The sequence below is a fragment of the Lepidochelys kempii genome, chromosome 6, assembly GCF_965140285.1.
Source record: "Lepidochelys kempii isolate rLepKem1 chromosome 6, rLepKem1.hap1, whole genome shotgun sequence".
Lineage (NCBI taxonomy): Eukaryota > Metazoa > Chordata > Testudines > Cheloniidae > Lepidochelys > Lepidochelys kempii.
The window spans coordinates 58,150,212-58,177,294 of NC_136385.1; the positions used below are offsets into that span (position 1 = coordinate 58,150,212).

At 45.6% G+C, this 27,083-nt stretch overlaps 1 protein-coding gene and 1 long non-coding RNA gene across 4 annotated transcripts in view; one reads left to right on the forward strand and one right to left on the reverse strand.

Moving 5' to 3' along the window:
* ACCS (1-aminocyclopropane-1-carboxylate synthase homolog (inactive)) overlaps window positions 1-27,083 on the forward strand; it is an 86,822-nt gene that overhangs the window by 49,303 nt on the left and 10,436 nt on the right. For 2 of the 3 annotated variants that reach the window (XM_073348052.2, XM_073348054.2), the window contains 9 exons: window positions 16,688-17,310; window positions 19,006-19,065; window positions 21,527-21,597; window positions 22,229-22,298; window positions 22,835-22,901; window positions 23,482-23,579; window positions 24,258-24,335; window positions 26,135-26,235; window positions 26,904-26,993. In XM_073348052.2, the coding sequence (XP_073204153.1) occupies window positions 16,723-17,310; window positions 19,006-19,065; window positions 21,527-21,597; window positions 22,229-22,298; window positions 22,835-22,901; window positions 23,482-23,579; window positions 24,258-24,335; window positions 26,135-26,235; window positions 26,904-26,993 (1,223 nt within the window). In that variant the 5' untranslated portion in view covers window positions 16,688-16,722. Of the gene's footprint in view, window positions 1-13,787; window positions 15,008-16,687; window positions 17,311-19,005; window positions 19,066-21,526; window positions 21,598-22,228; window positions 22,299-22,834; window positions 22,902-23,481; window positions 23,580-24,257; window positions 24,336-26,134; window positions 26,236-26,903; window positions 26,994-27,083 lie in introns of those variants that run through there. The other variant, XM_073348049.2, reaches the window with a different exon arrangement.
* Window positions 7,034-13,705, reverse strand: LOC140912865 (uncharacterized). Its single transcript, XR_012159405.1, has 2 exons — window positions 13,294-13,705; window positions 7,034-9,143 (listed from the first exon to the last, which is right to left on the reverse strand). It is a non-coding gene; the product is annotated as an uncharacterized LOC140912865 (long non-coding RNA).

Sequence of the window (27,083 nt, forward strand, 5' to 3'; positions counted from 1 at the left end):
CAAATGCATCTTGGAGTGTCCTTTTCAGGGCTGTGATTTGATTTCTGGAACATAGATGCCCTTCTTTCTAATGTTGCTATCTGAGTTGAAGTGGTAGAGAGGGGCCTCTGCCAATCTGATTTCAGGAGCTGCGCCAGTCAACCCATTAAGCAATCCTTAATTCACCTTCCTGAGCAGCCGGACAGCAGTAGTTTCCCTCAAGTATTCTCAGGAAGCTGACATGGAGATAATGTTCCCAAAATACTGAGGTGTTTTTTTGTTGGGACCATGCCTTGTGCAGAAAAATCTAATATCAATCAGCTGAATGTGACTACAGTATTTTATGGAACAGGCTGGCAGCGCTACACAGGTCAACAATGACTGACAATGCTGAAAATCTGGTCTTATCCCACAGACTCTTAGGCTATTTCCTGAGTGAACTGGTAGTTACATAAGATAACCAATGTAACTAGGACCAAATATGGAGGTTTTCAAGACAACATTGTTGAAGTTCTTGTACAAGATGGTGGGAATGGGGTGGGGAAAAGGACAAATGAAGATCACTAGCCCTTGTGAACTCCCTGCAGAAAGAAGCCAAGGCTGGAAAATTGCTGTGACAGGGTTATGCGGAGGATGTTTCCAGCTGAGGATTTCATTTAGTTCAGGGGAGAAGCTCAACACACCTGAGCAGGAAAGAGATGGCTCATTAGATTTATACTGTCTCTTGCCTCTAGGAATTTTTATTATTTGGATTACTAAAGCACCTTGGGGCCCTAGTTGTAGACCAGGACCACATTGTGCTAGGTGCTCTACAAATATAGGGGGAAAAGATGGTTCCTGCCCAAAGGCGCTTGCAATCTAATTATAAGACAATTATAATTATAAGACAGATTGGGAGGTTTAAGTAAACAATGAGGCAATACTGGTCAGCACGATAAGCAGTGGTATCAGCACACTTGCAGCCTAACTTGTCAAAGGAGAGTTTTGAGGGGGTATGTGAAGATGTTCAAGGCACAAGTGACATGAGTTTGGTGTCCTCAGTCAAGAGGGTAACTATATGTCACAAAACAACGAGTGAATGTTGCATAAGAATATAACAGCATAGGACTAGAATGGAGCTAGATCATCGAATCCGTCAAATCTCCCTCTGTCACAGGCAACAGCATCATAGAATCGTAGGACTGGAAGGGACCTCGAGAGGTCATCTAGTTCAGTCCCCTGCATTCAAGGCAGGACTAATTGGTTACACCATGCACAAAGGATTCACAGGACAGGTATGGCAGAGAGTTGTCAAGGCCAGGACTGAGGGCAGTGGTGGTGGTGGGGTAGGGGGGATTCAGCATAGTAGTTGTCTGGGGTGGTGCAGAAAGTACATCGGTGGAACTGGGTGCTGCTGGCCAGAGTAATGTACATCAGCAGAGCTGTGTGGGAGAAGCCTGCTCAGTGGCTGCTTGCTCTGATGTTTGTGTTGCAATGCCATGTGCTGACACCACACATCCCAGCGTGTTGATGATTGTATTCCCAAAGATAATTTGGGACTCTTGTAATATTGGTCTTGCGAGGTGTAGGACAACTGTATTGAAAGTATGATTCTCCTGTGATGTCCTGAATGGGCAAGTGACCTTATTTTTTCTAGGCTGTGATTTCTGTGAACCACGGATGCTAATATTTAAGGCCCCAGGTTAAGGAAGGTGTCACTGGGTGCCTCCATCACTATCTGCTGAACCTCATTGCCCAGTCAGTTCAGATGGTTTCATGGTCACAAATGTACTTCAGGCTGTTTATCTTTCACCATTTATTTCCCTCTTACATAACCATTTTGTGCAACAAAGGCTTATAGCAAAGACAGGCTTCCCTGCAGCCCTCACTCCCCAGCCCAAGCTCCTCTTAAGCTTCCTGTTTCCTCCCTTTATATTCTCCCCAATTACCTTGTTAGCCCAGTGATTGTCACCCAGATGCTCACAATCCCCCACCAAACAGTAATTCCCTTGACTGGGCCTGCAGCCTTCTCCAGGCTGCAGCAAGGTCAGTGATCAGGGTGCTGCTGATAGCACCCTGTCACAGAAGGGTTCTTGGTTTAATTTCCATGTGTTGTCCTGAAATGACCCACATCCTTCTCTTACAGCACTTAGCAGAGACAACCTTTAGACAGCCCCTTTAGACCTTTAGACAGACAGCACTGTTTATGCTACTTGAGAACAGCGAAGCCAGGCTGAGGAGACATAAGGCCAAAAAGGGAAGAAACGAATAAACAAATAGAAACATAGTACTGAGCTAATACAAACAGTGCATCAGGCCTAAAACAAAGATCTTCACAGTAGTTGTCTCAGAGCTAAAGCCAGTGCCTCCCTTGCCCTCTCCTCTTTCCACCACTGTTTCTTTCCTTAGTCCCACATAGTCCCACTCCAGGATCAGTTAGCATGAGGAAGCACTGAGAGCAGCAAACTTTGTCAGCTGTAGCAATACTCGTAGGGGAATTCTGCACCAAAAAAATTAAACATTCTGCGCACCATATTTTGAAATTCTGCTATTTTATTTCTCAAAATAACACCATATAATCATGCTCCTACTGTGAGCCCCAGGCAACTGGGACTCCCACTGTCAGCTACCCGGGGCTGTTGGTGGAAGTCCCAGCCACCCGTGCCAGGGTGAAATACTGAGGGGAAATACTGAAGGAAAAAATAAAATTCTGCGGGGAACATTAATTCTGCAGTGTGTGGTGGTGCAGAATTCCAGCAGGAGTAACAATGTGTTAGAGTGAAACCTCTCATGGACTTCCTTCTTAGGGTGGGGAGGAGCAAAATTAAGAAGGAAACAAAAAATTGACAGATATAAATAACTACAGGAGTGGGGGTAAGAGGTGCAGGGTGGGATTTTAACCAGCACTGCATAGAAATGAAATCTACGTGTGTGTGTATGTACAAATGATGATGAGATGTACTTACTAACTTTGTACAAACACCTTGGCTTTGGGATGGCTTCCAATACACTGCTGAAGGTCATACAGGATTTACAATGTGAGGAGAACCCGCTATTTTCTCAGCATGTACTATTACTAGTGTTAGTTTTGTACTAAGGAGTAAATGTATTTCTCCTTATGGATCAGAACATTGGTCCATCTGATCTAGGATTCTGCCTCTAGCACAGGCTGATACTATTGGATCCTTAAAAGGGAGGTTAAAGCACCCTGTCATATTCTTGGTGATCTGTGGAGTACTGTGCAGAGGACAATTCCTTCCTGTCTCCACAGGCAATCAGCTCATGCCCTGAAGCCGATCATTGGTTTACCTGCAGAACTACTACTAATTCAGCGTCAATTGCAAAAATCATGTGGTGTCAGCTAAATCTTCAGGATTTTAGCAACATGAGAACAAGAAATGGAAAACTAATCTCTTTTTGTTTTGGTCTGATCCACATCCAAAATTGTAAGGGTAGGTTGAATGCAGGAGTCTGAATCCATTTCCCCTCCCCTTCTGAACTGTAAAGGTGTTTTGGATTGAAGGTTCTAGTTTTTAGTATGTCTCTAGTTGTTATTGGACATAGAATTATCTAGCCCTCTTAAAAATCAAACCTGTACTTCATTATATGACTTTCTGTGTCAAGGAATTCCACAGACTGCCTATGCCAATTAGCTACAGAGGACTGGGGTTTAAACCCTTCTTAGGGAACCAAGATATACAAGAAAATGCTAAGGACATTTAATTTCCCTTTTCCTGTGTGATTGACATGGTGTTAGTCAATGGGCATTGGGGATGTTCAGCGCCTTTGAAAAGCAGGCCCTCAGTCTGCAAACAGTCATACAGCTCCCACAGTTTTGCCCAGTCTCTCACAGAATGTATGACAAACTATTAAATGAATTAGAAAACTGACATTGGAAAAAAAGTCAGCTGAGGAAAAACTACCAAAGTGGTTATAATCAGATGCTATTTGTCTGAGGAAATTTACCCCATCTCATTGTCCTCTGCAGCAGGTACCTAATGGCCACCGGTCCTTCAGCAACCCTTACTGGGCTTTCCTGCCTGCTCTGTGGGAAGTGCTCTTAATAACCCTTTAGCATGTACTCAGATGGTAAACAGTTCCCCCTAGAGGGCTTTGCTTCTCTTCTCTTTTGTCCATGCACTGGATGCTGCTTATTAAAGTAATGACCTAATTTTAACAAGAATAACTGTGTCCTCTCCCCAGTTCCTCAGACCCCACTTACAGCCCTGGATAGGAGGCCTGGAACAGGACATCTGGAACTTTGTTGGGGTTTAGTTGTTCTGAAAACCAGTGGAATACAGACCTGTATCAGAAAGTGACAGGGACTGAGCAGGAAGGGCCAGCACGAAGTTAAAAAGGAAAAAGCTGATACAAATGGAAAAGCACCCTAGAGCGTCATGTCACATCCATATAGAGTTAGAAACACCTTATATAGAGTTAGAGTAAGAAATACCTTGCAAGTACAGCAACAGGTGTGTTATGCATTTCAGTAGGGACATGTTGTGTGCGCACTAAGAGAAGAGTTTGCTTCTTGAATGACAGAATGTGGTTTGTCCCTGAGAGCTATGGAAGTTATCTATCTTAGGGTTTTATACTGCTACTTCTCATTGCAATGTCTCTACACACCTTCCACATAAAATCAATAGCTAAGTCTCTACTTTTCTTCATGGAGAGTCTAGCACTTCTCCCTTTTCAGAGTAAAAACTCTGCATGGGGTAGAGGTTATGGTTTTAGAGTCCAAGAGTTTAAGGCCAGAAAGGACCACTAGATCATCTAGTCTGGTGGCTCTCAACCTTTCCAGACTACTGTGCCCCTTTCAGGACTCTCATTTGTCTTGCATACCCCCAAGTTTCACATCACTTAAACTATTTGCTTACAAAATCAGACATGAAAATACAAAAGTGTCACCACACACTAGTACTGAAAAATTGCTTACTTTCTCATTTTTACCATATAATTATAAAATCAATTGGAATATTAATATTACATTTCAGTGTATAGAATATAGAGCAATATAAACAAGTCATTGTTTGTATGAAATTTTAGTTTGTACTGATTTTGCTAGTGCATTTTATGTAACCTGTTGTACAACTAAGCAAGTATCTACATGAGTTGATGTACCCTCTGGAAGACCTCTGTGTACCTCCAGGGGTGTGTGTATCACTGGTTTAGAACCACTCTGACCTCCTGTATATCCCAGGCCACCAACACCCACACCCTGAATTTTTTTAGATTTTTCTTTTTTTAATTTCATTTTGGTTTGTTTTTAGGTTGCTTAATGTCAGGGTTGTTTGTTTTATTTTGGCGGAGTTTGGCTGGGTTGGGGTTTTTTGGGGTAGAATGGGGTAAGTGCCATACTTATGGTGGAAAGACGGCCAGATACAAGTTAAGACTTTATTTATTTACTTTAGTGCTAATTGACAGCCCAAGAAGCTGATATTATCTAGGGAATAAATGTGACACAAACAGAGCCAGGGTAAGCTTCTTCCACACCATTTCTGGCCAATGTGCCTAATTCTGACCCCAAGGGAGCCCCTTTAGTAGTAAGAGTGCTTCATTCCCCATGACCTATTCAGTTCTTGGTCTCTGTGCTGAGATGGCCAGAAAGATGCCAATTAGTGTCAATTGGCAGGATGTAAACACTTGGACTGCTAGGAACTAGACTGAGATCCACTACACTCATTTCACTTAGATGACCAAACAGACAGCCATAGTTGGTAATGACTTTGTTACTATATTTCAGGGCTTATATGTGGCCGACGCAGCAGCTGCTGTAGAGTCCTAAGGAGTTGACCTGCAAAATGACATTTTGAAAAACAGTTTATTGTCCTTTTCCACCAGATATAAAAATGGTGAAATTTTGTTTTTTAAACCATACCGGGTTAGACCTTGTCCCATAGTGAACTTTGAAGAGCAGTCTACTTAGCCCCTGAAAAACAGGGCTGCCAAGCAATTAACTCTCCTTTTGAATCCCATCCTGTTGTGCTTTTCAGTCTGCCAAGGTCTCTGTGCTTGAGTCTATTCTCCCTGCTTCCCCCTTTGGTATGTTCCACTAGGTCAGTTCGCACTAAAACTCCAAATTAGGCTGCAAGTGCACCATGGCTTTTCGTGGGCCTGCAGGAATATAGCAGGGATTCCGCGCCCTCTGTTGGTAAATTCGTCTCACAGCAGCTTCTGCAGACCCTGAGGTTTGGGAATCTGCAAAAGAAACCTGAACACAACTGGTTTTAACCCCCCTGAGGAAGCATCTAAAAGCGATTGAATGCCCCTGAGATTTTAATGGTGCCAAAAGAATAAAACTTACATGTTGTACTCCTTTACAGGGAGAGGCCTTCATTCCGGATTAATTTAAAATAAAGATGAATCTGAGCCAACCCCTTCTGAATTTTGTGGACGTTTAGATTGGGATCTGATTTTTCAGGAGTGGATTACAAGCTCTATGAACCCCTTTCTCTTGAATGGGTCAACCCAAAGCTCAGCCTCCAAACAACTTCACTCTTTGCAATGAGGGGCCATCTCTCACTGAAAGGCAGATCTCATTCTTCTGATGGAAGATCTTGCAGCATGCTTCCATCAGACACTTAATCTCACTCTGGGTGAAATGAGTTAGGATCTCAGTCCTGTCCTTAGCTGACAAAGGTCTCCATTACATAAACCTCATCACTATTGTCTCACTTATGGGCAGTCCCAGCTAAAGACATGGTATTCTATGGGCCAAGGAGACTGAAACCTATTCTTAAAGGGGGTCTCTCCGTGGGAAGGCTGAGGCACATTAGTGGGGCAGGAGGAGGAGTTGCTACTGTAAGTGTGCTGTGGATAACAAGACTGCCTAGTTTCCAGGGTTTTCAGTCCAGCGCTTTTCACCAACAGCAAATTGACATTTATTCTCTAATTCAAAATTATTGCAAATTTCTTTCTAATGTCATAGCTTGAAAGTCCTGACAGAGAGCAGAATCACCCAGGACAGCCACTGTGGACTGTATACGGTAAAAAATTCTTGTGTGGGATTGGTAGATTGTTGATAATTCACATTAATGACCAGTAGACTCATTATAAATTAAATTTTGCGAATTAGTAAGACTAAACCCCATTCATAGAGGTAGTCTCTCCAGGATAGGGCTGAGGCACATTTGTGGGGAGATTAATGCTGCAAATTAGTGAGCATGCTAGGATACTACCTCCCATAAGGGATTTTGTTCCATTTATTTTACAAGGGTAATAACTGTTCTTCATGATCACACCTCATGGTGTACTAGGAAATTATCTGCAATATAGTTTGTGAAGGTAAGGAAGATTTAGGCCTGGTCTAGGAGTCGACATCCCTGCAATGCTCATGGATTTGAAAAATCTTCACCCCTGGTCTAGACATAGCTAGATCAATGGAAGAATTTTTCCGTTGACCTATCTACCCTTACTCAGGGAGGTGGTGTTCCTAGGCCAACAGAAAAATCCCTTTTGTTGGAGTAGGCTCTGTCTACACTGTGAGGTTGGGCTGGCATAGCTATAGCACTATACCTATGGCTCAGTGGTCCCTGTAGCATAGAAATGGCCCAAGTAACACAACACCTCACTACTGGCACTGTGAAAACAGAGGAACTATCCTCTATGGTAGGGGTTCTCAAACTTCATTGCACCACGATTCCCTTCTGACAACAAAAATTATTATATGACCCCAGGATGGGGGACTGAAGCCTGAGCCCATCTGAGCCTGCCACCCCAGGTAGGGGGCCAAAGTGGAAGTCTGAGCCCTGCCAGGCGGGGGGCCATAGCCAAAGCCCAAGGGCTTCAGCCCCAGGCGGCAGACTTGTAGCCTGAGTCCAGCCACCCCAGGAAGTGGGGTTCGGGCTTTGATCCTGGGCCCCAGCAAGTCTAATGCCAGCCCTGATAACCCCATTATAATGGGGTCATGACCCACTTTGGGGTCCTGGCCCACAGTTTGAGAACTGCTTCCCTATGGATAGTACTGTGTGTTTTGTACTTTTGAATTGACTGCACGATAGGAAATGCAGTGAGATTTTTGATAAGCTAGTGTCAACTGAATTAGTCCAAAACCTCTGCAATAAATATAGGTTTCAGAGTAACAGCTGTCTTAGTCTGTATTTGCAAAAAAGAAAAGGAGTACTTGTGGCACCTTAGAGACTAACCAATTTATTTGAGCATAAGCTTTCGTGAGCTACAAATAAATTGGTTAGTCTCTAAGGTGCAATAAATATGAAACCCAGAAAGTACACTTCATGTTCAAACCTAAACCTCTTCTGAACTTTTCTCCCTTATTGTTCCAACTCTGATCTTACAAGAGGGGTGATCAGCTAACAACACACTGCATCCCATGACAAGTTGCATAGCTGCCTGTGTAATGTGGCAGAGCCCCAAGACCATCAATCACTCAAGAGGCACAGCTGTCCAGAGTAAATTAATGTATTGGAGTACTTTGCCAAAGTCCTGTAGGAGGAGGTTAATGTGAGCCAAACGGATTATTCCTAGTAAATACATCTTAGTTTAAAAAAAAAAAAATGCATGCACAAACCCATTTCTGCAGAGCATGAACCACCAAACAAAACAAGAAAACCTAGGTAACTTGCACTATGCAAATCTGCACAAAAATTCCAGGGTTCTTACACCTTGTCAGCACAACACCCCTTATCGCTCATTTCATCTTAGTGCATCACACCTTTATTTTTAAAGCTTGACTCCATATCAGATTAGCTCTGAGCTTTCCAGTGTGACCACTGCTCCTAATTTTGTTGTGTGTTTCATAGAATATCAGTTGGAAGGGACTCAGGAGTCATCTAGTCCAACCCCCTGCTCAAAGCAGGACCAATCCCCAATTTTTGCCCCCAGATCCCTCAATGGCCCCCTCAAGGATTCAACTCACAACCCTGGGTTTAGCAGGCCAATGCTCAAACCACTGAGCTATCCTGCCCCTCTGATCTCTGCTGGCCCCAGCTGTGTCCCCCAACTCTTGCTCCATACAGAATTGCTGCTCGACAGCGACACCCGGCGAAGTCCAACCCAACCGCCGCCGGTTCGCAGTGCGTTGGGGCCGCCTCCCGGTCCTGGAGTAGATGCGGGCAGACGCAGAGCCATATACGGCTTCTCCACTGGGCCAGCAAGGTACTCTTATTGTGTATACGCACCGACCCACGCCAGGTTGCAGACACAGGTTTTTCTGAAAGCCTCAGATGCTGGAATTAAGAGATTGCATAAGAATTTCACTTTCATTTAAAAATAAAGTTTCTTGCTCACATAGCAGTGGAGGAAAGCTTGAAAATGTGAAGTGAGTGCACCCTGAAAGCTTAAAAACTGGAAGACAAAAAGAATCCAACATTTATTATTTTTCAGAAAATCTCATCAATTTTGAGACCATCTCAGGTCTCTCTGGGGACCTCATTCATGCTTTTTGAATGCTGGGATGATCAATACTGACTTCCTCTGAACCCTGACTGTGGGTAAACTCCTAGAATCCCAAACTGTTGCCTGGCTCAGCAGGGCCACCTTTTAGGGATACAGGCAGGGCAGGGTTCAGCAGGGGCTCTGCTCTGGGATCCTCTTCAGGGGCTGCCAAAAGACCCCTGCACCCGGCTACAAAAGCCATTTCTGTGTGCTGCTATGTGTGAGGATCTGTAGGTCCTGAACGTGGGGCCCATGGCCGCATCCACCATGTCACCCAATGGTTCTGCTAGTGACAAGAGAATTGGGAGCTCTAACGCCTTTTGCTCCACTAAAGGTACTGCCCACTGGGACCTGAGTGGAGGAACTCTGGAGCTAGGGTTGCCAACTTTCTAATTGCACAAAACTGAACACCCTAGCTGCACCGCTTCCCAGAGGCCCCGCCTCTCACTCACTACATTCCCTCTCCCCCACCCTCACTCACTTTCACAGGGCTGGGGCAGGGGCATGGGGTGTGGGAGGGGTTATAGGCTCTGGGCTGGGGGGTGTGGGCTCTGGGGTGGGACCAGAAATGAGGAGTTCAGGGTATGGGAGGGGGCTCTGGGCTGGGGCAGGGAGTTGGGGTGTGGGCTCTGGGCTGGGGGGTGCAGGCTCTGGGGTGGGGCCAGGGATGAGGGATTTCAGATGCAGGAGAGGGCGCCAGGCTGTGGGGGTGGGGCCAAGGGATTTGGAGTGTGGGAGGGGGCTGTGGGTTGAGGCAGGGGGTTGGGGTGCAGAAGAGGGTACAGGCTCTGCGGTGGAGCTGGGGAAAAGGGGTTCAGGGTGTGGGAGGAGGCTCGGGGTTGGGGTGTGGGGGGGTGGTGAGGGTTCCGGCTGGGGGTGCAGGCTCTGGAGTAGGGCCAGGGATGAGGAGTTTGGGGTGGGGGGAGAGGGGGCTCAGGGCTGGGGGTTGGGCTGTGGATTTACCTCAGGTGGCTCCTGGTCAGCAGTGCAGCAGCCCTAAGGCAGGCTCCCTGCCTGTCCTGGCTCCGCACTGCACTCCGGAAGCAGCCAGCAGCACGTCCAGTTCCTAGGCGGGGGGGCCAGGAGGTTCTGTGCGCTGCTGTCACCTGCAGGTACCGCCCCCAGCGCCCATTGGCTGCAGTTCCCAGCCAACAGGATCGCAAAGCCGGTGCTCAAGGTGAGGGCAGCACATGGATCCTCGTGCCCCCTGCCTAGGAGTCAGACCTTCTGGCCGCTTCCGGGGCGCAGTGCGGAGCCAGGACAGGTAGGGAATAGCCTGCCTCAGACCTGCAGCACTGCTGACCGGACTTTTAACCACCAGGATCCCTTTTAGACCAGGCATTCCAGTTGAAAACCAGATACCTGGCAACCCTGTCTGGAGCTGCAGATTGGGTTCAGTATACTATTTAAACCAGAAAGAGACACAGGAAGTTGTCTGCCCAACCAGGTGGATCCTGCAGCAGACCCTTCTACCTGATTCCTGGCCTCATCCCTGGTTTCTGACTTCAGCTCTACCCTGTTGCATGTTCCCTGTGCCTTCAACTTGTTCCAGTCCCATTACCCTGTGTTCTGATTGCTTTGGCCCTGACGTTAGGCTGCAGCTCTTTGGTTTCCAGCTCAGCACTGACCCCTCAGCTTTGGCTTTTGTTTCCTGCTGATCCTGGCTCTGACTTTCAGCTGACACCTTGCTCCTGACTTTGGACCTGCCCATTGGCCTCTGGTTCCTAAACATCGCATTGACTGAAACTTCTTGCATCCCTTCCACGGACCCTGTCACTATGGGTATGTCACGATGGGCCCAATTCACTATTGCCCTATCCCTTGTGTAGTCATGTACACAAGGTGCAAAGTCAGTTTAAAATGCTAACAAATCAGACTGATCGTGTTTATCACTTGCACTGGTGTAAATGACCAAGCAAGGTGCAGCAGGGTAATGGTGAACTGGGTCCGTGTCTCGCTTTTGTCAGCATTGATAACTAGAGAACAAAACATAACCCCTGAGTCTAAACCAGTGGTCCCCCAACTTTTCCTCTCATGCCCCCACCCCCCTTACCAGTAATAGAATATTTCAGTGGCTTTCGCCCCGCCCAGGCCAGGAGCAGACTTGTGGGGCGGCTGGGAACTGAGGGTTAAGAGTAGGGACAAGGCTGGCGGATGAGCCGCATCTGGGAGCAGGGGCAAGGAGTAGAACTGGGCCACTGCGCCGCCCCCCGCCAGAAGTTCCCCTCCCCTGCACTCCTAGGGGGTCGTAACCCACAGTTTGGGGACCACTGGTCTAGATATTCCCAAAGTTTTGGAAATGTTAAATCCACAAGTGGCAGCTCATCCTCACCTTTGGCTAATAACAGTGAAGGTAGTTTTTGTTGGTGGTAATCGTGCTTTTGGATTTTAGGGTAAACTGTTTCCCAGTTCTAGACAGAGGGGACGCATATGGGCCGCTGGAGGCAGGGTCGCCCCCTCCCCATTTGCTGCTTGGTTTGTACTGAGCATGCGCACATGGACTGAGCATACTCAGTAACACTGCTGAAGCCGGCTGCCCTCACTCCACCTCTCCCCCCCACCAATCGGCAGGCACGGGTCGCCTCTGGTCCCAGAGGTGGATATGAGGGGAATGGAAAAGCAGCTGTGGACGTGTCAGAAGATCCTCTGACACCTTAATGAACTTGATCTATGCTGACAGGATACAGCCAAGGTTGTTATGTCTTTCACATTCTTAATCTTCAATAGTTTGGTAGTTGTTACATTTGGTAGGACTCTAAGGAACCGAAGAGCGTACAGGAAAGCCTTTCTTAAAGGACCACCCAACAGTGTCCGCTTTGCAAAGTGGTACAAAACAGTTCTAGTTAAAAGGATGAGTGCTGCTATTTGGAGAGGAATCATTAGGATTGTTTAGAGAGAGAGCATCAGGATTTTTGTCCCCATTTTGAAGATTGGGAAACTGAGTCATGGAGAGGCTAAGCCCTACTCAAGTCCACAGAAGGAGTGAGTAGGAGAGCTAAGATTTTAGGAATTCTTGTGCTCAGACCACTCTCTCTAAAAAGAAAAGCACCTTTTGTGTGATTAACACTATGGAAACTAATGGATAAGCGCTGTGATGTGACAGAGCACATGCATGCATTGGTTTATTATTTAATAGATGACAGTGCTATCAGTGTGCCTGCTGCTTCACAGACAGTAAATGACAGGACCTTTCTTACACCCCAAGAGCTCAAGTCTGGACTGGAAATTTACAACTGGATGTGCTACGGATTGAACTAGAGTGGCCAAAGTACAGTTTATTAAATTCCACGATGCTGCTTCTAGCCACCATCTTCATCTTTAATGTGAAGAGGCAGCTCTGTTAGACTTCAGATCTGTGCCTCGTGTCTAATTTGAAATAATCTTTATCTGGAATCATGAGGGATTTGAGTTGGTGACTGCAGAAGTAAAAAGTCCCTTCATCTGCTTCCCCACCTTTAATCACCGCAGTTGTTCGAGGGACCATTTCGCCTGCCCAACAAACCGACTATCCTGTGTTCTTGTAAAGCAAAAAAGACTCGGGAAATTTTGGTCTCATTAATTGCAGCCAAAAATGCGGCTCTGGCACCTGTGGCACACACATTCCCCACAGATCCACCACGGGAGGAGAGTCTGTGAAGCTGTAGTAGAAAAACAGGCACGCTGGACAAGGGTCCAGACGCCAACACCTCTCCAGAGGCAGAGTAGCTTGAGGGACCACGGTCTTTCCCCTGTCCTAATAAGGGTCCTCGGCGAAGGCCAGAGGAAAGTAACCGCGGCGCTCCTGCCCCTAGCGGACGCCACGCCCGAGGAGCGGGCCAGGCTGGTTCTGTAGAACGGGGCTAAAGGCCGTTTAGGGAAAGGGGGCTCGGCCCGGTTGCAGCAGCGGCGCTCCCCGCGTCTGCAGTGCCCGGCCGGGACCGTGCGCGCGCGGCATACCCCTACCTGCGGCGCCCCCCAGGCCCGCGTCCCCGACCCGCGTGCGGGGCGCCACCCCGACAGGAAATCAGCGGGAGAGCGTCCGCTCCCTCCAGCGCCCCTCGCTCTGCTGCTGGGGGATCTCGGCGCGGTTCCCGGCCCGGGCCCCGCCCTACTGCCTCCTCCACCCCGGGCTGCGTCCGGTCCCTCAGCACCTGGGGGCGGCAGCGCCGAGCAGAGAACAGCTGAGGCTGGGGCCAGGACAGGGCGGGGGTTCAGTAAAACCCGGGGAGCTGCTGGGGCGCAGGCAGCCCGCCGCGGAGGGGCTGGGGGAGAACGGCTCTGCCCGGGCCGAGGAACTCAGCTTGCCGCCGGGCGGGGCCGTGGCTCTCCGACAAACCCGCCCCGCCTCCAGCGCAAAGTTTCACCCTCAGCCCCTGCCCGGGCACAAGCGCCGCTGGCTCCGCCCGTTGTTGGAGGAGCAGGAGCCGATCGAGCGCAGGGGGAGGGGCGGAGGCGGGGCCAGGCCGGAGAGGGGCTCCGTGCGGCTCGCCCAGCCCAGCCCGGCCGCGGGGAGCGAGGCGAGTGACTGACACGGACCAAAGTTATCCCGGAATAAGGGCAGCACGCATGTGCCGTCACCCCGGATGTGAACATGCCGCCCTAGTCCCTCAGAAGCCCGGCTAGAGCGGACTGGCTGACCCGTGCTGGGCTGAGCCGAGCCTGGCCGGGCCCAAGCGAGCTAGCTGTCCGCCTGGGGGGAAGGGAGGCAGAGCCTCCGCCCGAGGGAAAGGGAAGTGGCAGAGCTCCCGCGAGGCGGGGAAAAGGGGGGTAGAGCCCCCCAAGCCCGGGCAGAACCTTCTTGAGGCAGCTGAGGTGGAGAATTGCCCCAATGGTTTGGCTAAGCCAGGCCTTCCTGTCACAAATGACCCCAGCCCCGTGTTAGTGGCCCTTCCGCCCCCCCACCCGCCCCGTTCCTGGGGGTTTGTTACACCTGGGCTAAGTACGGAAACTCTGTCACCATCTCCTCACCCCCCATCCCTTCAGTTACTCCTGGCCACGCGCCCCAGGAGTTCCTGCCTTTACTGGGGTGGGGCAGGAATAATGGATTTTCGGGGGAAGAAGTACGAGCGGGGCAGTAATTGGTCAGACCCTGAAGTGGTGGAGCTCCTGCAGCTTTGGGCTGATGAGTCAGTTCAGATGGAGCTGGAGAGCTGCCTGAGAAACCAGCATGTCTTCAACCGGATTGCTGAGGTGTTGAGGGAGAAGGGCATCCACCGGACTGGGGATCAGTGCCGGGAGAAAATCAAAAAAATGAAGCTGGAGTACCGCAGGATCAAGGACAACAACAAGACCCCAAGGGGTGGCAGGACTTGGAAATTCTATGAGGTGATGGACCGGGTGCTGACCAGCCGGCCCTCCATCTCCTACAGTTCCTTGAGTGGCAGTGTGGTGTCTCAGCAAGCACTGCAAGGGAGCATGGTGGAGAACTACCATCACCACTTCACCCCCTCAGCTCTACCTTTCGGACACTCTCAGCACCCTGAGCTGATGGAAATCAAATGTGAAGAGGTGGACTCTGATGAACACTGCTTGACCCCGGAGCCCCCACTATCCATGTCTTACCAGCAGGGCTCCCCTGAGGAGCATGAGATGGAGAGAGCTTTTCTGGACAGGGCCCAGAATGACTCTCCTATCTCCAGGGTGGAAATTCCCATTGAAACCAGTGTTTCACCTTCAGGTAGGACAGTCTCTTCTCATTCAAGCCTGAGGCTTCTGTCTTATTTCCCACAGACAGTGTGCGTCTCGGTGTTACCACCTCTGTATTCTGTTGAGTTTCCTTATCCCAAACAATTTTAATGTAGAGTAATAGGATCTGCATTAATGGCCTTTCAGTATTTCCTGAAATGTCCCTTAGTGCAGGTTGGTATAAAAGACATAAAATCAGTGCACTTTACGGTGTGTGAAATTGAGGGACTGACACCTCCTAGAGGCAGGCATAGGTGCTGTGCAAGATTCCTACATGTAGTTAATTCTGTCAAAGCATCTCAAATCCAGATAGAATTTTCATATTTTGTGGTCTCATTTGAACATTAAAAGGGCTCTCTTGAGTCCTCATACCACATTGTGATAGGAGTCCCTGTTCTTTTCACTGATAGGCTAGAACCCTCTGGATGAATCCACTGACCTTGCGTTCCTAGAGCCCTGTGCAAATACAAAAGATAGATAGATAGATAGATAGATAGATAGATATCAGAGAACATGAAAAAGTGGAGTAAGAGGCTAATTAATTAAGGTGAGCTATTATCAGCAGGAGAAAAAAACTTCTGTAGTGATCATCAAGATGGCTCATGTAGACAGTTGACAAGAAGGTGTAAGGATGCTTACCATGGGGAAATAGATTCAATATGTGTAACGACTTAGCCACTTCCAGTCTCTATTCAAACCCAAGTTAATGGTATCTAGTTTGCATATTAATTCAAGCTCAGCAGTTTCTCGTTGGAGTCTGTTTTTGAAGCTTTTCTGTTGCAAAATTGCCACCTTTAAGTCTGTTACTGAGTGGCCAGAGAGGTTGAAGTGTTCTCCTACCGGTTTTTGAATGTTATGATATCACTACAAAAGTTTTTTTTCTCCTGCTGATAATAGCTCATCTTAATTAGTTAGCATCTTACTCCACTTTTTCATGTTCTCTGTATGTGTGTGTGTGTGTGAGATATATATTATATATCACAATCTTCTTACTATATGTTCCATTCTATGCATGAGGTGTAGCCCATGAAAGCTTATGCTCAAATAAATTTGTTAGTCTCTAAGGTGCCACAAGTACTTCTGTTCTTTTTGTGGATACAGACTAACACGGTTGCTACTCTGAAACCTGTCATTGGGATTTCAGAGCAGTCTGGAATGGATGGAGTCGTGGATACATACAGCATGGTGGTGCGGGAGAGAGACAATGACCTCATGCTGATCACTGTGAGGTCAGGAAGGAATCCTCTCTTCCATTCACCCTTATGCTTGCTCAACTGGCCAAGTGCACTATTTAGGAGAGGGGGTTTGTCATTCATTAGAGTTAGTTTGGATCATTGCCAGAGGCAGAATACTGAACTAGATAGACCAGTGCTTGGTTGCATAATGTCAAATTCAACATATGAGGTTAAAGGGAAAACATGTTTTTGTTTTTTTTTCTTTTCAACATTCAGGATGTACCTAGTAGATTTGACTTCACCCTTCCTGTGGGATTCTACCATGGACAGATCTGATTCTTGTCAGAGAAAGGCAATGGGGCTACTTAAGCAGACCTGGGTCAAACTGGTCCAGTAGAGGGCAGTAGTGTATGATCACATCAGTTAGTATGCTGCAGTGTCATCATTAGAATGAATTGCTGCAAATTTAGTTTTCCCTTGTCTCTGAATATCTGCAGGTTTCAGTGAGCCCAACCTGGCTTCCTCATCCCGGATGCAGAGTGTGGGCCCTCGGCCTGGCTTCTCCACCTTGCACCGCCTTCGGAAGAAACGGAAAGGCCAGCGAGTGAAGGACCCCCTTGATGACCTCCTACTGAAGACCCTGACATCACAGCGGGCCATGGAGGAGCGCTTTCTGCAGATGGAGGAGCGGCGGTTACAGCGGGATATGGAAGTGGAGGAACGGCGGATGCAGCTAGAGCAGCGACGTTTTGAACTGGAGCGGGAGCATGAGTTCCGCATGTTCAATGTCTTTGCTCAGATGCTTAGCATCTTAAAGCAGAGCAACAGTGGCTCCTCCTCTTCTGTTGCACTGCCCCGGGGCTTGGATTTCATCCAGGTGCTGTCTGACATCGCTGGGATGGGAGGAGGAGGGGGCCTACAGGAGGCGAGGGCCATGCATGTAGGGCGACCACATTCTGAGAGAAGGACCGACATGTACAATTTCTGTAACCCTGGCGAGTTCCAGAGCAGCCCCTTCCTCTCAGCTCGTGGAAACATTGCCAATCTCTTTCGTGGCTCGACAGAAGAGGGATACAAGGCCTATCATGCTGACAAGTACGATGAAGACAAAAACCCTAATGTGAGTGAGGTTCCGCTTCTGTGCATTTTTTTCTTGCTAGGAGAAACACCAAACAGGGTCATTTCTTAGACTCACCGACAAGGCTTGTGTTAGAACATGACTTTTTTTATCTCACAGATGCCAGTCAGGTCAATCTTTTCATTTTAATAAAGCATAGAAAATTCATTACATAAAATGAGCTCCCCTGTACAGCAGGGAGCAGCACCCTGTGTAGCTTTGGGTCATGGCTGCTCAATTTCCTGTCAAAAACTATTGTTAGGCCTGTAGAGCCAATAGAGTTACAGGAGAGCAAGTTTCAGAGTAACAGCCGTGTTAGTCTGTATTCGCAAAAAGAAAAGGAGGACTTGTGGCACCTTAGAGACTAACCAATTTATTAGAGCATAAGCTTTCGTGAGCTACAGCTCACTTCCTCAGATGCATCTGAGGAGAGCAAGTGGAACTTTATTCTCCCTTCTGCATCATCTCCAATGTCATCCACTAAGTTCCGGTTGCAACATGTTATCACTGTTGATGATGCAAGAGGCAGAAAGACCCAGCTGGCTTTTCAGAACCCAAGGAGCAGTTTGCACCATTGACATTTAGAAAGCTGTCTTTTTTTTTTTTTTTTTTTTTAATTCACCATTCAAAGCTGATGCTGCCGTTTACCTTTTGCCTGTCACTTATTCTGTACAATATAATCAGGCTTGTTGCAAAGGTATGAGATTTACAACATTTCAGGGTAATGTATTTTTTTTTTTAAATTTTTAAAGAAATAATTATGTGAGCTTTTTACAAATAAGCCCATGGTTCTGAGCCTAAACATCAACAATTTTAACTTAAAATTACTAATCTTAACTTCATCAAACACTGTCTCTCCTGCAATGCAGTATCATGAGAGTTGCATATTAGAACCTTTAAAACAAAGTATACCAATATCACATTATTATTCAATACAATAAGTGCAACCCAAGGAACAAACGTTATCATTTCTTCAGTATTGCCTACATTTGTTTACAAGAGGTATTAAAATTCAATACCTAAAACTGGCTCCAACCTGTAATAATGTCATAAGTATACCACCCTGTGTATTTTTTTAATTTGTTCAGTGACCCACCCTAGCCTCAGAAGTGAAAATATGTTAATGTTTTTTTTCTCTCTCTGTACTTTATTGTACTTTGATATGAGCATGCCAGGAGAAAAGGCTAATGCTCTAACCTGCCTTCATACTTGGCACTGTGTAAAAAATGAAGTTTCCATATCCATGAGTAAATTGGTGGAATACAATGTCATTATCTGATGAACACACATTTTGAACATGGAAATATTTCCAAAGCACAATTTGTGTGTCACAGCAATATAAATCCCAGCTTTCTCAGCTAGGAAAAATTGTATAAACTTGTGTTAAGGTCAGATTTACATTAACAAGTCAATTTAACGTTAAATTACTTATACACATTATATAAACTAATATAAACCCTTGTTTTGTACCCATCCCTAGAGAATTTACTGACTAATAAATTAAGCACTTGTATAAATTACTAGTTTATACATATGTGATGAGTGTTCTGTGAAGCTTGTTTTTCATCCATTGTTATCTCCTTTACCTTGCTAGGATTTTTGAGTAACAGCAGCAGGGGCAACAGCAAAGCTGAAATGCAAGTAGTGCTGCCTAGTGGTAGTTTGTCTCCCTAAACAATGATTTATTTCTTTCTCCAGGGAATAATTAATTTTGGTACCAGTGAGAATAAACTCTGCTTTGATCTAATGTCCAAGCGGGTAAGTCCAATCCCCAGAAGAAATATGTAATACTCCACTTAATTTCTACTTAGTACTGATGATGTGCTTGGATTGCAACTGTTGCTCAGATCCCTCACAGAGCAATAATTTCCCAGAGCGCTTACCTTTCAGCTGTCATGTCTCTTCCTTTCTTCCATGCTGGCACTGATGCAGAAGGTCATTGGCTGTTCCATTTTCCCTATTTCATTTTGGGTTGTGCATTTCTTTAAGTTATCTTGTCAGAGATAGATTGGAAATGGTGGTGTCTTCTAATCACCCAGTTGTGGCCTTGCCTTTGGGGCACTGCCTGGAATACAGAGCCAAATGAAAGTAAAGTACATTTGCTTTTCTCCTGCTGACAGCTCTTCAATTAACATAGAGGTGAGCCCAAGTCTCACAATTCAGGGGTGTCCAGATCTAGGGACAGAGGGGGCTTGATTTGGGCCGTTATCAGGCTGCACAGTTCTGATCCAATTCTGAACTGTCTCAAAGCTTGAGAGGATTTGGTACCAGTGAGGGTATTACTAATAAACTGGGTGAAGCACTAACTGGTGGTCTTGCTTAGTTACACCAGGGAAAGGCCTAGTACAGACAGTATAATTCAAACTGTAGACTGCTTGGGCCAAAGGAAACTGTCTTGTTTCTCATTAAGCCATGTACCCAGATTCAGGCTATTTTGTGGGGAGACAGCAGTTTGTCCTAACTAGAGGTGAGGAAGGGTGGGGTACTCAGTTTGTGGCACAGCAAGTCTCTACTGTAGTTGGTTAAAGTTCTTTCACTCCCACTCCATCACTGCCAACCCTCAAAATGTTCCTTGTTTTATTTCTGCCTGCCATGCCACTGACTCGGGGGGGCATTACCCCAACACTCGGCCTTCCAGCTAACAGAACAGGTAAGGCAGAACTTCTGCCTGACAGCTGTGTGCAGAAGCCTGAAAGGTGCCTTTTAGGATGTCTAGGCTGTTCCTTCCTTTCCCCCATTACCTCTTCCCCTGAGACTTAGTGTAATGTCTGCAGTTAACATGTCAGAGAAAGAACAACTGCATCTTGATTAGCCTTGTTATGAAAGTGGGTTACTTGCTCCTGCCTATCAGCAGCAACCAGATGAGCTTGTTCTCGTGCATACTGGAACAGGCTCAGAGCTGAGAAAAGATGTTTCTTCCAATTTATGAACTGCCACATTCTAGTGCTACTGCATTGACTCACAGAACAGTATGCTACTGGAGGTTATTAGAAGGCAATCTTGCCACTAACTTGGAAGCCAATGCCTATATTTTGTAAGTGAAAACAGTAACTGACCAGATTTCTGTCTGCAGTTCATTACCCCTAAGTCCGGTGATGTTCTGTGGACTTGACAGCCCAGAGATGAGGTCTCGGATGTTCTTCCCTACCAGTTGGCCCAGTTGGCTTCATCATCCTCTGCAGCATCACCCTCAAGGACTCCTTTACTTCCCATTGTGTTGTCATTTGGGCCAAGCCTGCTGATATGTTCCAGTTCTGTGCCAGCTGAGTTTAGGAGAGAAAGCAAATGAGGCACACTTGTGTGTTGCACAGACTTCAGGATACATATCCAACTGTGTAAATAGAGTAAAAGATTATACCGCCCAAGGTTATTATTCTACATGGGATGAAAGGCAATACCATTAAACCCCCAGAGCAGTAGCTCAAGTCATCAGAGCCCCAGCTCACGGCATCAGAACTCCAACCCAGATTTTTTTTAAATTACTTTATAAGATTTAACATCTGCATGTTGGTTTTCCTCTTAGTCCTTTGCATTTCTTCCCCCTTTGGTCCCCACCCTTAAATCTGGGCTCCTTTTATGAAATCTATGAGAATGCACCATATGTAAATGTTTCTTGATTCATTTCCATTCATATAAAATACACCCCCTCTGATCACTGCTTTGCTTCCCTTTGTGACTTGTTTGGACTGGACTGTTTGAAACTCTGCGAGTTACAGCTTTGAAAATAATTAAATGAAGACCGTATACTTACTTTTTAAGTGTAATCTGGAAAAAAATTGTTAAAGGCAACTGATTCAGCCCCTCAACTAAGGTGAAACTCCCTTTGAAACCCAAAGGAGTTCCTTCCTCATGAGAGAGACCCAAAGGAGCACTTTCAAGAAGTTAACTTCACCTTTCCCAGTTAGTTGAAAGCTACTATCCTCAGAACTTGGGGCAGGCCCTCATCAGGGCCCTAAGGACTGCTTTGTTCAAAAAGTCCTCCACAGAGATCTCTTTTCCATGGGCGTTCATTTTGTATTAGCCTTTGTGCTTCCTTTTTGCAGATCTCTGTGCAAGGAAGCATTGCTGCATGATTTTGATGGCCAAGTAGTTTCTAAAACCCTCATAAGGCTGCTGAAGTCAGTGGGGGGTGTGTGTATGTACATGTGAGTATGGTCCATAAATTGGCTTGTGCTTCTGATTTTAATGGTTGTACCTGTCCCTTTCTTGTTGCTGACAGCTGACGCAGAGTGATATGAACCTCATGGAGCCTCCACTGCTGCAATATCCTGATTGGAAAGGACATATGTTGTAAGTAGCCTCATCTCCCAGAAGTTTCCCTTTGTAAATACTTGCTTTCTAAATATAATACAGATGTTCTCCTCATGCATCTATGGGAAAAGGCCACCTTGAGGTTGTTCAGAATGCATAAGTACAAACCAGCTCTGCTGGATTGGTTGGATAAAGCTTCTCTAGGCTATTAAATCCTTCTCCTCTTCCTCCTAAATCCCTACGTGATCGCCTTGTCTGTTCATCCAATTCCAAAATATCTGAGTGGGTTCCAGTTTGTGTTTGTTTTGTTTTTTAAGAAGAGTATTGTGCATGTCTAGTAGGTGGGTGTGCCCACTGTTCTCTACAATTGTAGTGGACATTGCTGGACCATTATTCCTTCCTATGTTCTATGTCTTGACAAATTAAATTCTTCATAAATATATGTGGAGTTATAAATCATTTCCATGACCTTTGCTGTGTATGCAAGCCACCTCCATAGTATGGAATAAGTGGCCCATGGTATGTGTTTTCCTCTTTGTTTGTTTTTTCCTAGCTGTATACATTAGTCTGTCAAGTGTCCTGGCTTTATTTCTTTGTGATGAGGACCTGTGGAGAGCCCAGCCTCTTGGAGAATAAACTGAATCAATCTTTGCTTTTTTGTCTTTCTCAGTTTACGGGAGGAAGTGGCTCGATTTTTGACCTATTATTGCAAGGCCCCTGCACCTCTCAAGGCAGAAAATGTGGGTATCTGCTTTTCACTGATGTGTCTTCTAACATATTGCCATGAACTGTGAAACAGGTTCTTCTATCTTATTTTACTAATGTTTAAGTGTGACCTGTCTCAATCTTTTATCATGTAAATGGGAGGGATTGATCATTACTAGTGTCAGGAAGGTGACATGCAACCTTTCCAGACATTCTTCACATGCAGCTCAGCTAATGTATTTCAGTCCTACAATGTAGCTTCCTTTGTTCTTTCACTCTTGCATCCAACGCCATCCTGCAAGTGTCCCTCAGTCATTCTTTGTAGTAACCCCTTTTGCGCCAGTCTTGAGCCCTACTATGCCAGTGCACCTTAGTCATTCCAGTTCCAGGGCCCCCTTGCACTGTTCTGCTGATTCACCTGAAGCTGGATTCATAACTGAGTCAAGAGTAGTTTTGCTCTGCTAAAGGATTCAGGAGAGAGCAGATTCCAGTGCTATTGTCAAGAATTATTTTTGTGGTGGTGCATTCCAATGAACAGGATTAACATCAGCTCCCATTGTCTCTTTTGTAGGTTATTGTGTTGAATGGTTGTGGCTCTCTGTTTTCTGCATTAGCTACAGTTCTCTGTGATCCAGGGGGTAAGTGGGGTTATTGGATGATTTTTTGAAAATATACTTTTTTGTTTGGTGGCAACATGGTAGTCAAAATACAACAAAATACAAATACTGTATGTTGGGATGTGACTGCAGAGTGGCGGTGACTTACTGTGGAATTTCTGACAAGTTTCTGCCAAATGCCATATTTTTTCAGTGCAGCCTCAAGTGAGGAGGATGTCTCCTCGAACTTTTTACTATCAAATGTATATCCTCCTCAGTGGGACTGTAGGTCTCCTGCATTCTCACTTCTGGTTCTCCCTGCTCTCTTTCCCATTTTAATGTAGTTGCACCTCTGGATGTAGCTCTAGAAATGTGGACTGCACTCATGTTGAGTGGATTCTCAACAGGGAATGTTTGATGCTCTGAGACCTGGAATTGGGAGTTAAAAGTAAAACAAAATTATTGCTAAAGGGAAGCAAACAAAATTTAACTCTTAAACATTCCCGTGGACCTCAAAAATGGAACCATAAGCAAAAGCTTCCAAGCTTGGATGGAGTGCCCTAGTAAGGAAGAAAAGATCATGAGTTTAGTGGATAACTGGCTTTGTTTTCTTGATTTTTAGAAGCTGTTCTGATTGCCACCCCCTTTTATGGTGGTATCACCCACAGTCTGTTCCTGTATGGCAACGTCAAGCTGGTCTATGCCTATTTAGACAGTAAGGTAAGAATTGGGGTGGGGGGACAAATCTTTGCAGGTGGAAAGAATTGGTATTGGTGGAAGGCACAATAACACTGCCATTGTGCTTTCTGGCTTCAGAGAGCTTTGCAAAGAGTCCTCACAACACTCCTTAGTTGTAGCTTACATGTAGCACCACCATTTTACAGTTGAAGAAACTGAGGCACATAGAGTTTAAGTGATTTACCAAGCCACAACGAGATTCAGTGTGCAAACCAGGATTAGAATTCTAGATTTCCTGACTGGCTTCCAGTCTTATGATGTGATCACTAGATTTCTGTCCAGCATTTTACTCCCATTAAACAAACATTAATGGAATTTTGGAAATTTGCAAGCCTGCCATTTTTTACAGAGCAAAACCAAGAATAGAATAAGTCTCAACTGAACTCTCCTCCTCAAGGTGATCCCAGGGATGGGGCAGCATATGGGAACTTTGCATTGTCCTGTCTGTCCAAGGATAACCAGACAATATGTGTGTATATGGCAGATCCAGTATCGATATCTCCTTGATTTTATTTATTTCCTTGTTCCCTCCATAGTGTGAGGAAGAGGGAATCTGGTTGTTGCTGGGCTTTTGTGGTTTGGGAAATACTTTTGTGCAGAAATGGTTGATGGAGGATCTGTAGAAACATTGTTTGCTTTTATCTTGTGGGTGCCTTTCAGATCACCGGAACAAGCACCCGGCCCTTCCAGCTCACAGTGGACAAGCTAGAGAAGGCCCTACAGGATGCCCGGTCAGAGGTGAGTGTGGCTGAACCTGGCCTTGTTGGGACCATTGGTGGTGTCTGCAGGAGAAAGTGGGGGTGCAGATCTAGAAGGATGAAGAAGCGTTGGGCAGATTTTAACTACAAGTTCTAATACAGGTGTAGAACCTCCTCACACATACTTCTGCATCACTGGAACATCATCTGCTCTGGGATCTCCCAGGGTAGATTGATTTTTAAATCACCAATTTTAATCATGATTCAAATCATCAATCTTAATCATGTTTTTCCTTTGCACTTTTTATTTATTTGCCTAAAGAAAGGTTGATTCTCTTTGGTTGGAAACCATTAAAAATGTTGATTTGAAACTAATAGCCTTTACACTAAATGTGGTGCCTCTTCCTGCTAGCAGGAGAATACACTGTATCTATGCACTTTTATTTAAGCAATTATATCATTTGACTTTTTACTATTGATTTGTGTCAAGCTTTGTTTGGATGGAAATGCACAATAACAGCATTTTTTAAAAGAAATAAAATGACCTTAAATGTGCAGGGTACATATAGAAAAAAAATTATCAAAACCTGTATGCATTTAAAACTAATTATTAAACAAATGAAGTATTATCTGTAGATAATGAATTCAGTTGTTTCTGGTCACCATGTTCTTTAAGATTTTAGAACTAGCAGATCTCATCTTCTCACACCTAATTCTTTTTTATTGATTGGAAGAGGGAAAACGAGCTTTCCTGCTTTTTCAACTCCTGGTTAGGTTCTTGACTTTGAATTAATTAATCATTGAACTGAACTAGTTGAATAAACTGAAATGGGGAAAATATTCTCTCTGTATCTGCGGAACTGGCTATGGCTGTCAAAAGCTGGTTTAGCATGTCAACGGACTCTGGTTCCAGTTGCTTAGCTAGTGACTTCCAACGGTTCAGTGATCTGACTTTCTTTAAAACTTGGCAGCAGAGATGTACTGCTTAATATTATAATTTTTATTTTATTTAAATTATTTTAATAAATTATAAGAAGTTTAGGCATTAATGTAGGTTGTCAATTTCTAATTTAATTTAAATTTAAAATGTTGATTTATTATTTTTTTAATAATCATTTTTTATCCACTCTGTGGTCTCCCATTCCAAAGAATTGCTGGGATGTGAGCAGTTTCTGATCATGCTCTTGGGAGTTCTGACTTCTCCACTCCACTCACTGATACCATCACCACTCTATTCTTCCCATCTAAGGCTTGGTCTACACTAGGAAATTAAGTTGGCTTAACTACATTGTTCAGGGGTATGAAAAATCCATGCCTCTCAGCAGCATAGTTAAGCCATCCTACCCCCTAGTGTAGACTGCGCTAGGTTGAGGGAAGAATTCTTCCATTGACCTAGTTACTACCTCTCAGGGAGGAGGATTACCTACACCAATGAAAGAATCCCTCCTGTTGGCGCACACAGTGTCTACACAGAAGTGCTGCAGTGGCACAGTTGCAGCATCTATTCAGCTCCTCTTCACAGTGGGGAAAATGTAGGATAGTCTTTGTCAGGGATGAGTATACCAGGTGTCAGTGGTGCTTAAAACCAGAAGCTCATTCATCCCTCAGGCCCCAAAGTACTTTATGAACCAGGTAGCTTCAAGAATCTCTTCATCCTCCTGCTAAAACATCCCATAGTTGAATTTCTCCTACAGCTCTGGGCACTGGGGTGCAATGCCATTGCTGTGCATGGTGAAGGTGTGAGTTATTAGGGGAGTCTCATGGTTTTAGAAAAGGGAGTTGAAGATTTACCCCACAGGTATTGTTCCTTTAACATTATATTGTGTTTTTGTTTTATAGGGTGTTGGTGTGAAAGCCTTAATTCTCCTGAACCCCCAAAATCCCTTAGGGGACCTCTACTCCCTGTCAGAATTACGGGACTACCTGGAGTTTGCTAAAAGGTGCGGCAGTTTAAGGGTCTTAGGAGACCCAGATCAAAGATGGCTTTCTGAGTCTGATGAAACAGTCAGTGTGTCTGTGTCTTTCTGGCTCTAACTTTCCTCTCTGCCATGAAAATAACTTATTCTGGTACACACAGCAAAGGGCTTAAGACTAGAGAATGGGGAGATAGGATGGTGGACCACGCAGTCATTTCTCCACCCTTGGATTGGCCAACCACTTGCCCAAAGAGAAACTGGTCATACCAGTTTATTGGAGTTCTAGTGAGCTATGCAAGATGCTAATTTGCTATGTCTGCTGTGTACTCATGGGGATATGGTGAGATACAGCAGCTCTGCTATGCTCCTTTCATGGGATACAGCTGTTCCATTTGTGCACATTAGAAGACAGACAGTTGTGGGATTCCAGCCTTCTCATGTACCACCCGCTCCCGTTTAAATTTCTGTCCATCGTTTGTAGATGGTGATAGAGTTTACAATATCAAGTGGGATATTAAATGAGAGAGTTAGTAAGCCTGCATTAGCAATGACTAAAAACTCTTTCTGTGTCATGGCTGTGGTGAGTGACAAGAAATGAGTTTGATGGACCTCAGTCTGCTTTTCTGCATACATGAGGCAGCCCTCACTATGAGAGTATAATTCTCTCAGAATCTCCATTTTCTCCCTTCCAGGCATGAATTGCATGTAATAGTCGACGAGATCTACATGCTGTCGGTTTTTGATGAATCAGCCACATTCCATAGCGTTCTGGGCATGGACAGGTAAAGTCTGCACTGCTTCCTTGGCCACCTGTTAGCAACTGTGCAACATGTTGTCATGTTGGTGGTTTGTGGCTGGGATTTGACTTGTGC